This window comes from Silurus meridionalis, chromosome 7, assembly GCF_014805685.1.
Source record: "Silurus meridionalis isolate SWU-2019-XX chromosome 7, ASM1480568v1, whole genome shotgun sequence".
Classification (NCBI taxonomy): Eukaryota; Metazoa; Chordata; class Actinopteri; order Siluriformes; family Siluridae; genus Silurus; species Silurus meridionalis.
The window spans coordinates 7,761,824-7,776,423 of NC_060890.1; the positions used below are offsets into that span (position 1 = coordinate 7,761,824).

Here is a 14,600-nt window from a genome sequence, read left to right on the forward strand (position 1 = left end):
GTTCCCTTATACCACATTAAATATTATATTCCATAAAAGCATACTTTTTATCAATTTATATTTACGTTTAATGTTGTAGAACATCCTAGGAACATGGTGGTTCCAGGTATCACTAATCATATGGCAGAAACTTAAAAGGAAAACGTTTGGTTATCAAACAGCACATTTTGATGATGATGATGATGATGATCATTATATTGATGATTGTTCGTGGTGGTGTTCATATTTTGGTAAATTTTAGTTTCACCCACCAGCCCCTTTTATTGGACTTGGGAAGGTGAGGGTTACATTTTGCTTTTCCTACTGTGCTTCTACTGATGCTCATTCTGCATTACAAAGCACCTTATCACACTCAGAGAAAAGTGCTATCTTCCCTCTTTTGAATACATGAACTCAGAAATACCCATGATTGGTAAGTGTCGCCTCTGATTGACAGGAGACTGTAAAATGGTGTGCCATTCCTCCCACTGTGAGAGTGTGGCCAGTTTTACTCCCTGAGATTCCGGTCACACATTCTTTATTAGTAGAATATTGTCTTAAATTACCAGACAGTTATAATATAAGACTCTGTGAGACACTGTGACTCTTGTTTTGATTATTTTGAATTTGTCTGCCTCTGTGTTTATCAGATGTTTCTTCAACCACATTTGTACCTATCTAGCATTCATTACAGTATATTAAAATGACCGCTTTACTACAAACCTACGATTACCTTTGGATTTGGAAATACTTTCAGAGATGCTGCTATGAAAAGTTAATTGACACCTTCTGACCAATCAGGTTTAAGAATACAACAGAGCTGCAGAATAATCAGTAAATTAGTAGTTAAATAGTTAAGCTTGTGTGAAAGCTCATTAAAACATACTGTGTGTAAGGAAGCTTAAGTTGTCATTAGGACTAGCATATACTACGTATAATATCAAACAATTAAATGGAGGAATTCGATAGCTGCTACATGCCTTAGAAAAGTTGGGACAGGGCCATGTCTGAGAACTGAGCACTTGCTGGAGTTTGGGGAGAGGACTATTCTCATTTGCAGTGTTGTGCTATTTACTAAGAAATAGTAACTAGTTACAGTTACTAGTTACTTCATTCAAAACGCAGCTCGAAATTCCCAAATGGGGAACGTCTCTAGGTTACGTATGTAATCCTAGTTCGCCGAGGGAATAAGACGCTGCATCGAAACGCTTTGGAAACGCCCCTGCGTTGTCCACGCTCTGAATCACTTGTGAAATCTGGCCAATAGGCAAGACGTGACGTCATAGACAGGCAACGTCGCGTAAACCAGGAAGCTATAAGATGGCTGTGCGGTAGTAGTGTCATTAGCTTCTGCAAAGAGAGAAGCGCCGCAGGGATGCAGGAAGTGTGGCACAGAGACGCAGCATCTCGTTCCCTTGGGGAACTAGGGTTACATACGTAACCTAGAGACGTTCCCAATTTGGGAATTTCGAGCTGCGTCGAAAACGCTTTGGGAACGAGTGTCCAATCACGCCAGACCCTGCCTAGTGTGTGAGGGCCCCGGCACGTGCACATAGGACAGAGGAGCCCGGAGTGGCTCTAGGTCGAGGCCATAAACTTAACAAGGTCAGCGGGGTGGACCAGCCCGCAGCGTCGCAATGTCCCGGAGTGATACTCCAGCAGACCAGGCCGTAGAGGCCGCCACATTTCGGGTGGAGTAAGTCCTGACCCCAAGCGGAGCGGGGAGACTCGTAGCTGAAAACATGGCATCCACTACCCACCTGCTCAATGTTTGCCCATTGGCTAGAAAACCTTTCCTATTAGGGCCACAGCAGACGAACAGCTGCTCCGACTCCCTCCACTTTTTTCTGTGTATTTTCCTTAACTCTTTTATAACGTCTTTTGTTTTAACAAGTGTGTTATCAAAACCCTTTTATTTCTTTCTTTCTTTCTGTTTTATAATTATATATAATCATAAAGCATACAAAGCAAAAAAATTATGATCAAAAATAAAACTTGTCAATTACACAAGGGTTAACTGAAAAAAACAAACAAACAGGTAACACTAGACATTTCGTCCCCCCCACTTTTGAAATGATGGCTACGCCCCTGACTCCTCCTGTGGAGGCAAGTGTCCAGTGCTCACACTGGACACAGTCGGTTCCGTATCTCCTGGTCGGGGGCTATAAATGGAGGAGGGCAGAATGCCTGTAGCACGACACGTGGTGTGGGAGCCATAGGCACCTTCGGTATGTACCCAGGTTTCGTGTATAGAAACACTCTGGCCATGCCAGGGGCAAATTACAGGCAGGATGGGGCCGGGGACAGAGCCTGCAGATCCCCGTTCCTCTTCAGGGAGAAAAACGCCAAGAGGAAGGCGGTCTTGGCCGACAGGTACCTAAGGGCCACATCGGCCAAGGGCTTGAAGGGGGGCACGGATGGAGCTGCCAGCACAACTGCCAAGTCCCAGACAGGCACTCTGGGTCACGTCCCGGGCCTCAGCCTCTGGGTGCCGTGGAGGAAACGTGTCACCAGAGGGTGCCTACCGAGCAACTGCCCCGCAGGCGGGGTGATATATGCCGCGATGGTGGACACGTAAACCTTCAGGGTTTAAGGGGTTAACCCTGTGGCAAACTGTTCCTGTAAAAACTCTAGAACTAAACCAACCGGGCAGTTAACTGGGTCCAAGTCATGGTGCTCACACCAACAGTCGCCACCGTGCAGCATACGTCCTCCTCGTGGAGGGAGCTCCGGAATGGAGAAGGGTCTCTACCACCTCGGTAGAGAGACCAGCTGCTACAAACTGTGCCCCCTGCCACAGCTTCCACATGCCTCGGCCATGACTGTACTATGGCATCCAGCCCTAACAGGGCTGGGTAAAAGAGAGAACCAGAGGGGATAGTCTCGCAGGTCGCAAAAAGATCCACCTGGGCTCCATAGAATCTTTGCCATACCTGTTACACTACCTCGGGGCGGAGTCGCCATTCCCCAGGCCTCGGCTATTGTCCCGACAGGGCGTCTGCGCTGACATTCAACTTAGGAGAAGGAACCGCCAAACGGGCGCTCACCCCAGGGAACGGGAGCTCGGCTAGCCACACGGCTAAAATGCTAACAGCCAATTACCTCGAGAGCCGACTAAGCATGCCCCTAAGCTAAGCAAACACCACATCAGACGAATTTCAGCTCATGACTGCACAGATAACACACACAATGCGCTTACCTGAACAAGCAGAAGCTAATGTCGCTACCACCGCACAGCCATCTTGTAGCTTCCTGGTTTACACGACGTCGCCTGTCTATGACGTCACGTCTTGCCTATTGGCCAGATTTCACACGTAGTTCAGAGCGTGGACAACGCAGGGACGTTCCCAAAGCGTTTCGATGCAGCTAGAAGTTCCCGAATGGGAATTCAATTACTTTGTTGATTACTTACACCAAAAAGTAATGTGTTACTATTAAAAGTAACTTTTTAGTTACTTTTTTAAAGAACGTTCTTTAATGTTCCCCTTACCGCCCTTTCATGTGTTATGGTCTATACAAACACAAAACTGACTTAAACACAAAGTAATTTTAAACACTATTTTATTTAAGTCAGGATTTCTGAAATAAATAACAAAACAAACTGAATAATATATTTAGAATCAAAAACTAAAGTGGCTTCTGCATCATAAAAGCTGTTGTGTTGAGCCCTTAAAAATGTTCCTTTCACAGCTTAAGTATGAAAACTATCAACAATGTACAACATAACACCGGGTTAGCTTTTAGCTTCTAGCTTCTAGCTTCATCGAGGCATGTTCCTGGAGGAGCTTTGACAGATTGAAGTTGTTGTTTATCGCAGTAGATACAACCTTCGAACCTGAAGACACAGCTTACATTTGTCTAAAAAGTTTGTCTTTATGATCAACTAAAGTGAAATAATGAGCATATTTCAACTCGCCAATTCGCCTCGACTCGCCATTACTGCCGCACAGACCTGAATAAACGGAAACACGCCCAGAGTGCGCCTTCTTCATGTTTACAGTGGTTCTCATCCACCAATGCTACAATGCGTCGCTGCTGTAAACTGGTTAGGCTGTAGGCTACACTTCAGCCAAAATTAATTCATTTAAAAAAGTAACGGACAACGCACCATACGGTAACAGTAACGGTAACAATAACGGAGTTACTTTATTAAAAAATTAATGCATTACAGTATTAGTTACTGTCAAAAGTAACTGCGTTACAGTAACACGTTACTAGTAATGCGTTATTGCCCAACACTGCTCATTTGTATTTAATACAGGATTCTAGATACTCAACTGTCCTAGGTCTTCTTTGTCATATTTTTTGTTTCATGATGAATCAAATGTTTTTAATTGGACAAAGAAATGACAGCAGGCTGGCCAGTTTAGCACCCACACTCTTCTACAACAAAGCTATGTTGGGCTTTCACTTCATAGACATGTAAGGACTGTCGTTAAAAGAAGAGAGAAGGCTACACAGTGGTAAACATGGCCCTGTCCCAACTTTTGAGACATGTTGCAGCTATTTCTTCATTTAAATGGAACATTTCCTCAGTTTAATCGTTTGATATGTTTTCTATGTTCTATTGTGAAAAAAAAAAAAAACAATTGTTGATAGGATTCTCATTGCATTCTGTTTTTACTGACAGTTTACACATCATCTCAACTTTTTTTGGAATTGGGGTTGCAAATGAAGTTGCAACATTTTTATTTAGACTGTCCTTACCTTGGATCTTCATAAAGGTAAGGACATAATCAATACTTATTAATGATTCATGAAGATCCAAGGTAAGGACAGTCTAAATAAAAATGTTGCAACTTCTTGTATTTTTTTACTGTGTTCTGATCCATGAGCTTTATTTGACTTTGGCTTATCATATTTAAGTAGTAGTACAGCTGTCTCACCTTTCATATTTTCTGGTGCCCTGATGCATCCGAAAGCACACGCTGATGTTAGAATGCCACTAAGTGAAACTGACAGTGAGTTGGAGATTGACAGCATACATTTAAACCAGGTTGGTTTAATGATAGAGGCATAAAAACAGACTGAACTGCTTAATTGTACATTACTTTTATAATGTAATCAAATGACATTTAAAAATATATAGCATCTCAAACACTTTTTTTTTAACTCAGTCTGAGCTTCCTGTTGTGCTGTTGTGCTTTTCAACTGATCAGATTATCTGTCCTGAAAAGTCCATTTTAGTAATCTCTTTCAAAATTAATTACAGGAAAATTCAAATTTTACACACATTAAATATGTTTATAATAAAATATTTTTTTTTAATAAAAGGGAATTCTAATCTCTCTCCCTTTTTCAACCAACTTCTAATAAAGTTAATCACCCATGTTAAATTTGCTGCCCTAAAGTCTACGAAGCTACTTGTCTAAATGATGAAGTGATGAACACTGTTTCATTATATATTTGTGACATTATTTCTTTAGATTCTGTGCAAAGTAAAACCGAGACAATGTCAATTTGGGTTAAAAAGTGATTTGCCAGACGTTCAGGTTTTTTAGTAGAGCCACGAGACACTGATATCCCAGAGCGACCTCATGCCTGCGTTACCTTATGGCTGTCCTTTTTAGAGATGCTGTCATAGCTAGACCTGCAGGAGTCCCTGACTGCACTCATCAAAATAAACACCTTTTTAAAAACCTGTCTTAAAGATATGACTCAGGAATTTAGCTTTATCTATAAGCTAATATATGTGCATTTATGACATTTTAGCTTTACAAAAATCTGCATATTAATTTATAGGTACATCTCTTACAAACAAGCTAGAGGTAAATAGAAAAAAATAAATACAAACAAAACAAAAACTTCATAAGATGGCAGGATGCATTAATTAACAGTCATCTTCCAGCTGCAATTAGTGACTTGTAACTGGTCTTCATCTGTTACTTCTAACAATAATCAGTGATAAACAGAAATATACAGTTGACAGTTAATAGGGTCCACTTTCAAACTTACCAATTCTGAGATTCCAAGTGAATTTTATTTATTTAAACAGAACTTCATCCAATGAGACATTTGATGATCCACAAATTACACACATACTACTGTTGCCAAAGCAATTACAGGAAAGCAAAAACGTAACTTTAGGCAATGAGATTGGAAAATGATGAGTATGGTCTAGATGACGAGAGATATTATCTTTTGTAGAATGTCATATGTATGAATTTTGACCAGGAATCATTGCCATCACAAATTGTTGCTGAGCTACAGCCTCACATCTTGTTTGTTGACTTTGCTGTCAGATCTTTGACATCCAGGCGAACCAATTGGAGTTTTCAAATTCTTGCGAAGGCTTAATGTGCCAAATTTGGTGACAGTTAGACAAAAAGTGCAGAAAGAGTAAAAACACTCCAATATGGTGGAAAATCGTAGTGACATCATAGGGTGCTTTGAACTTGTCTCAGCTCAGTCTGGACATATGGTTCCTTGTTTATGACCATGAACGCACTTTCAAATTAGGGCCACATTTGACCCAGTGGTGGAGCTAGAGTGTTGGCAGCACTTTGCCCAAATTTAGTCAGAATGTTCTTTAGACCCTCCTAAATAGATGTATCAAATTCCGCTCCTTTTTACAAGAAGGTTTAATTGGCTGGCATGGACAACTTAGTTACAACAAAAGGAAAAAAAGAAGTAAAATTAGGAGGAAAAACAAGAAGAAGACAGGAAAAAGAAAAAAGAGAAAGAAGAAGAAAATAAAGAAGAGGAAGAGAGGAGTATTAATGTGGAAGAAGATGAGAAAGCAAAAATGTATGTTATTTAAAAAGAAGACTAAGAGAATTCATGAACAGAAGTAGAACACATACAATTTGCCTAAAACCTAGTTAACTTTTTCCTCAAACTGTGAAAGTCACACTATGATCAAATTATTGCAAATGAACATATGTCTAATTGCTTCATTTCAGACACCAGATGTAGAAAGAAGAAGATAAAGATATATAAGTAGAAGGTGGAGGAAGAGAAGAAGAAAAAGCAGAATAATATGAAATGTATGTTAAATAAGTAGAAATAAATGATCAATAAGAATAAGACAAAGAAGAAGATATCATGCTCTTTTAAAAGAACTCTCACACACAGCAGTAAAACACAAACAATTTGCCTAAACCCTAGCTAACCTTTTCCTTATACTGTGAAAGTCACACTGATTAAGTTATTGCAAATGAACATACGCCTAATCACTTCATTTCAGACACCAGATGTCAGGATGTCTGCTCCCGGGCAGTTTCAAATGTGATTTTTTACCCCCTTATTGTTCACTTATAGAGGTAACCAGACTTTAAAATGCTGTAGAGTTACTGGCTCTATTTAGCAGCACACAGCAGTGAGAGTTAATTCATCACTTTAGGTGTTAATTGAACTCAGGGGATTTTGCTGTGAAGACAGTTCAGGCTGATGCATGACTGGTCTCTAATGAAGCTACCCTGGACCGTGTTCATTATAATCCTTGTGGCTCTCAGAGACAAAAACTCTTATTATGTACCCACAATCTCCGCTGTTTATTTTTAGCCTCAATGTATTTAGGAAAAATCCAGTTTGAGAGATTTACCCTTGACTTAGGCTACAATGATATGCATTAATAGTCAATATACAGTAGATTCAAGTTCACAAGATTATAACAATAAAAAAATAAGCTACTTGCTGTTTAAAGACAGTATTTGTAGGAAATCTCCATCCTGAAGCACATTAAATATGTTCATAATAAAAATATATATTTTTTTAAATCATGCCCTGATTTAGTTCTCCTTAACTGGAAACCACTAACTGCTAAAGATAAAAAGAGCCAGAAAAAACATTTGGATGGTGCCACTTAGAAACCATGAAGATGTCTTAGGTCTGCTATCAAAATGACCAGTTTTGCTACATTGGCTTAGAATTACAGTTTAACAGTTTTTCATTCAAGTCTTCGTCATTGAGCAGCTTATCTCCTCAACAATAGTGATGGGTTCCCTTTTAAATCTGGTTCCTCTCAAGGTTTCTTCCTTATATTTTCATTCACTCATTGGGGACACACTTCATGAGACAAATTGATTTAATTGAAAACTGCCTGTTAGGCTGAGGATCGTTCCACATGAACAGCCTAAAGATCAATGAAGTTACTGAGTGACTCAAGAAATACGAGCATGAATTTGGACTGTAATTTTGAGTCTGGTTCCTCTCAGGGTTTTTCCTTGCCATTGTTACCACAGTCACCACTGCTTAGTGTTAAACGTATAGAAACTAACATACAAATGTATATTTTATAACCTGTTTGTTTTAGTTAAACTGCTTTGGAATGATATTCATTGTTAAAAGTTCTATACAAATAAAACTGAATTTAGCTGTTCATATAAAACTGATATTTGCAATCTATTTATTTCGGCTTTGGTACAATGTCCATTGTTTAAAAAAAATATAGCAAATGCTGGAAAACCTCAAATCTTTACAATATGGCAGAGACTTGGCTAGTTAGCAATCTATGAGATAACAAGAATGATGTAGAGATTATTATATAAATTGTTAGATCTTTGGAACCTGATCTGTTGAAGCATTGTGCACAGAATTGTACCGATATATAGATAAGCTATAAAGTGCTGCTGCATTGCAGTCTTAAAGCAGTCGAAATGAACACATTTTAAACTAATAGCTAATAATTTCATGGCTACATAAAGATATACATAAAGATGCCCTGTTTAGTTCTACAGACAAATAAGCACATGGATTAGTGTGGATATTCTGGCAATATTATTATAATCCCATCCCACCAAAGTCAGCAAGAAGCTTTCCAAGGTTAGTATTGTGAAGGAACTTGAGGGAACATAATCAGTAATGAAACATCCCCCGACAGGCATTTTTGCACGATAAAGGAGTCAGTTCTATTAATACATTGTGCTGATGAATAATTTAATCACATTATGAAAAAAGGGAGGTGGGGTGGGCACTGAACACATTAATGCTTTTATCGCCCTCTAGTGGAAACAAAATAAAAACACATTGAGGCTTAAAAGTTTTCAGATGTTGGGGAGATTTTTTATTTTTATTTATCTCCTGCATGTATTTTCTGTATCATAATGGGTTGTTTTTGTTGTATATTTACAGACTTTTTTCCTTTCTTTGGCTCATTTTGGCCTAAAAACAGCAACCGAAAGGAAAAAAGAAGAAAACCGAGCCTCTGTCTGGCCATGAAAGCTGAGGAGCTCAATGAGTAATCACAGGGTCGTGCGCTTTTCAGCAAAATGTTATTAGAGCCAGAAGCAGACAAGCTGCAGAAAGACTTTGACGTCCAGTTTTTCACTTCTGTCGGCTCTAATTGAACACAATTACACTCGAATTGGCCCATCAACACCACTAGGTCTTAATGATGGCTCTGAGACAAGCCCTATTTGCTTGGATACTTGATAATAGATTTACTTTTTCCAAGGGCAAAGATCACTTACACTGTGTCTGCAATGGAAACCAGCATGTGGTCTACTGGAGAGATATTTAGAAATCCTTTGGTTACTCTAATACCTTAATGCGAAACAGATTTGTAAGAAAGCAAAAGATCCCTATAATGTCATGAAGAAAATTTTCTTTGTCAATTTTTGGACACGCATCATTTAAAACATACTTCCTAATTGGCACCGGTGGTTGGTTTCCCATTTGCTGTATCCGTTGAATTCTTTCTAGATGGTTTTTAATGTGGTGCAGAGAATTCAGTGCCTCTGTTCGCTCCTTCATGTGTCCATCATCCAAAACATGGCTGGTTTTATGGGGCAAAGACAAAACCTCACTAGAGGAAAATAAAACGAGTGTAAAAAAGTAAATTGTTGGCTTTTTTTCCACCCATACCTCCAATGAGTCAGTCAACACTTTTTGGAATGACTCTGGAATGGGAATGAGTCTGAATTTACAGGACAAAATGATAAAATAGAAAAGTATTATATGCAAAATGAAATATTCCAGTCTAGTTTTCCACTATGCTGTCCATAGAGTTTGCAAAAGTTCCAAGTTATGGTTAATAGTTTGTTCAGACGGTGACACATAAAAAAGAATGTGGGCTCTCATGAGATCTTTCAAGAGGAATGCTGAGGTCATGGGCAGATTTTGGAAAATAATGAGTCAGCATGGGTGTGGTCGAGTTCACGGATTATTAAAACACAAGGGAAGTTTTCGGCTGAGCAGTATGCCATGTGTCCCTGGTTCACATTCCTATCAACAGCAGCTAGATGGTTGATTGAAGCAAAGCTGGGGAATGCAATACAAGGGGTGGATGGGTTTGTTGGAGGATTTCACAAAGATGGATCAATGAGGATCTGGCACTTTTCTTCATCGGACTTAAAAAAAATTCTGTTATTAAACGGAACAACCAGGATTTAGGGTTTAAATGAATCTTTGCTCGGTTTGCAACATGAATCATTCAAAAGCGAATGAACGTGCACACAGAAATAAGAAATGCAACGACTGAAAGGTTTGCATACGTTTTATTCTTTTGTAACAAGGTCTCCAACATGTAAATAACATTCAATTGTACCAGATGTTTATAGCATTAAAACAACTTTATATCATAACAGTCCTAAGGAGTATTTTATCTGTGTCAAACTTAGATTCATTTGCAAGGCACTGGCAAACTAAACCCTATCCAACAACGAACAAAAGGGATTATAAAACATTTGGCAGAGCAATACAGATTAGTGCTTTTGTTTATTCCCTTATCATCAATACGAATGCTCCAACAGAGTTATAATGTACGCCACTTTACACGATCATCCTGGAGCATTTGTTCATTTGGTTGTGACTCAAGATCCTCAAAAGAAATGAAAAGAAAGAAATTCTGGCCCTGGTCACAAAGCCATGTCAAACATATTAAGACAAAACTGTTTCTGTTCCCTTTATTTTCTCCTCTTAGGGAGTGAAAGAAAAATAAATCTACAAATCAAATACAGTTTGGTCGCTCACAAAATCACAAATATAAAAATAGCATTTGATGCATACGAAGCACTAATCAGGAACGTCAAGGCAGCAATATACTGTACGGAAGTCAGGCAGCCTGTGAACTTGATTGGAACAAGACTGCGGTGTTTTAAGTAGAAAACAAACATTATATGGCAAAGCGATTTCTTTGCATAGTCGGTCGATTTTTTTTGCAGTTAATACTGACAGGAAGTTTTTTCTTCCACTTGTACATACCATATTTGGTATATATATATATATATATATATATATATAAAAAAACTGAGTCAAAACACTACATACCCAACTGCTAATTGATCATTCGCTGCTGTCTGGAAATGACCCATAACGAACTAGTAGGTAAAAAGTATAAAAGACAATAAAAATTGCAATATGCACAATACATATTTTCAACAGTACCTCTAATCACATGTAAGGTCATACATAACATACTGAATGCAAATACAATAATACTATACATGTAAAGATGAAGCAATGCTCTGCGAGATTATTCCATGAGTGGTTTAGCTACATCCGTGGCAAAAAATTCCAAAAAACGCTGTACCGCGATGAGATCGTTTTTGAAAAGTATCAAAAAGGCACTTGATGGATTCGACCTTGAGAGAACGACTGGCAACATTCACAGCTTTACATGCGTACACGCTGACCAGACAATCATAACCGTACCCTTCCTTCTGCAATGCCAGGTAAAGACGCAGAGAGATGCATTTTTTGCATGCAATTTCCTATTTTAGAGCTGTGTTCCTTAAGGAAAGTGGTGAAAAGCAGACAAAGAGGTAGTTAAAACAGCTGGACCTTGCAAACTAAATGCTGCATTAGTAATGCTCAGAATTGAAACAAATATTCAGCTTAAATGTTGCTAAGAAGAATATCGTAGAAGCCAGAGAGAAAAAATAAGCAAAACAAAAAAGCCGTCAAAAAGCCTAAAGTGTGTTAGTGGAAGAGTCGGCTATTTTCTTGCAGTTGCACAGCGAGAAACGATAAAAGAAACAGAAAAGTGAATGACTGATACTGAATACAAAGCAGCTCCTTCATACCTATTTGTTTAACAAGTCAAAATACCACAAAGAAGCTACTGGCTGACAAATCCAAGACTTGCAAGTTCACAGGTCAATATTCACCTAAAACATGACAGGAAAACAACCACTGCCAAGAGCAAATGCATGTCCACCGTCCTTTCCCCTTCAGTGAATTCATGTTTTCACTGGGAGAATTTTATTCATGTTTGATCTGACCGCTACTTTTTTTCTAAAACAAAAGTACAAAATCATTTTTTTAGGCAATTTTAGTATCACCATAGCCATTTTTGTGCAACAAATGCAATGGCTAAACCTTATATAATGGCACTGCTGTCTGTTTTTAGATATTTTCAGATTAACTTGACGTTTTTCGAAATATAAATAAATGAGCAATTCGTTGTTTCCTGCACTACACTAACTAGTGCAAATACCTTTTTGCATGGTTGCCAAATCCATGTTAAATACACTACTGTTCTTGGAACATGACATTCCAAAAAACTTCTAAATGAAAGGCAATGCTGTGGTACTGCTTGGTACTTTGTTTGTGCCTAGTAAGATTTTACATAGAGGATTACTGAGTAAAATCATTTGAGACCTTTTTTAGCGGCGGTCCTAGTCCCGATGCACACCTCTGGCCTGAGGATGGTTGGTGATAATCAGAGATAATCAGAGAGGTTCTTTGTCCTTGTGCCAGCTAAACAAAAAAGACCTAAAACTATATTGCTTGAATGAAATTGATGAGTAAACAGAGTTCTGATGCATTGCAAAAAAAGCTAAAAAATAAAACAACCATGATGTAAGTGCTATATACGCTCCATGCACATCTTGTAGGGCGGATTAAGAGGAATCAGCCCATAGGCAAAGTATTTAGTACTCTTAAAGTGCAAAGAATTAGTATGACACAAGTCTAAGACAAGGATATAAATTAAAAAAACCCATGAACTAAGTACACAGATAGCTCCTTATACAATAACAGTGCAGGAGCTTCATGAATCCTTCAGGATTCCCTTCATTTCCACACAAGTACCATACTGCATAGAGAACCATATTTTACACAGTTATCAACATTTACACAAGTCCTCCAAAGTCCTCAACCTTCTTTCCAAAGACCTTTTATTTTTGGCACTGATTCCTAGAGTTTGGTCCAGTATATACTGTTTATTAAAGCATCAGGAATGGCTTTGTGCAGTTAAGGCTGTCTGTGTAACAGTAACACAAGGGTGGGTGGACCAGCACTCACCAGCGCCCACTCACGCTGGCAATTTCGGCATGGTACTGGCGCGGCAGACGCCCGCTGGCGCCCCCCTCCAGGAATGAGGACCGGATGTTGGGCGGCTCAAAGAGTTTCCTTCGGTTCTTGTTCAGGTCTGTAAAATACATCAGCAGTAGAAGGTGTTAGTAAGATTATTTACTAATGCTGGAAATGCTGACACTGAGAATGCTGCCTGGGTTGATGCTCTCATATCAATTCGCAATTTTTGTGTTTTCTTCTATCTTTTTTTTTTGCACTATTCTTATATATGGACAGCAGTATTGGAAAACCTGACTTTTCCAGCTATATGTGGTTCTTCACTAAACTGTTACCACAATGTAAGAGGCACACAATTGTATTAGATGTCTGTAGATGAATTAGCATGAAATGTTTTTTTATCAGTAATATTTATTTTTCTGACAACTTTTTCCTTTCTCTCATTACATTTTCACACAACTATCTGTACTTTCTACGTCTTACATTTTCAAACCAGGCTATTGGTGACATGACCAATATTTTTTTCTAGCATTGTGTTCCACTTTCAACCCAGCCATTATGGATGCACAAGCCAGTGCACTCTTAGTGCCAGTCTCAAGCCCAGGTAAATGGGGAGGGTTGCGTTAGAAACGGCATCCAGCGTAAAACGTGTGCCAAATCAAATATGCGGATCACAAATGAGAATTTCATACCGGATCGGTCGAGGCCCGGGTTAACAACGACCGCCACAGGTATCGTTAGCCGACAGGGTACTGGTGGAAATTGGGCTACTCTACTGTTGGCTGAAGGAGGAGAAAGAGAGGAGGAAGATGTCTACAGAGACATCAGGGAAAGGAGCAGTGTAGGAGAGTGGAGGTTCGGGTTGGTACTTCAAATGTTGGTACTATGACGGGTAAAGGGAGAGAGATAGCTGATATGATGGAGAGGAGAAAGGTAGATATGTTGTGTGTTCAGGAGACCGAGTGGAAAGGGAGTAAGGCCAGGAACATTGGAGGTGGGTTTAAACTGTTTTATCATGGTGTGGATGGAAAGAGAAATCGTGTAGGGGTGATTCTGAAGGAAGAGTACAGTAAGAGTGTAGTGGAGGTGAAGAGAGTTTCTGATAGGGTGATGATCGTGAAGGTCGAAGTTGAAGGATGATGATAAATGTCATCAGTGCCTATGCTCCACAAGTTGGCTGTGAGATGGAGGAGAAGGAAAGATTCTGGAGTGAATTAGATGAAGTGTTAGATGGTGTACCAAGGAAAGAACGATTGGTGATTGGGGCAGACTTTAATGGGCATGTAGGTGAAGGAACAGAGGTGATGAGGAGGTGATGGGTAGGTATGGTTTTAAGGAGAGGAATGTGGAAGGGCAGATGGTGGTAGATTTTGCTAAAAGGATGGAAATGGCAGTGGTGAATACATATTTTAAGAAGAAGGAGGATC

The 14,600-nt window shown here is 39.2% G+C and overlaps 1 protein-coding gene across 2 annotated transcripts in view; it reads right to left on the reverse strand.

The window, feature by feature from the left end:
* Positions 1-10,396: 10,396 nt before the first annotated feature.
* The window catches only part of LOC124388984 (protein bicaudal C homolog 1-like), a 74,470-nt gene continuing 70,266 nt past the window's right edge, over positions 10,397-14,600 (reverse strand). For both annotated transcript variants that reach the window (XM_046854156.1, XM_046854155.1), the window contains exon 21: positions 10,397-13,291. In XM_046854156.1, the coding sequence (XP_046710112.1) occupies positions 13,161-13,291 (131 nt within the window). In that variant the 3' untranslated portion in view covers positions 10,397-13,160. The remainder of the gene's footprint in view (positions 13,292-14,600) is intronic.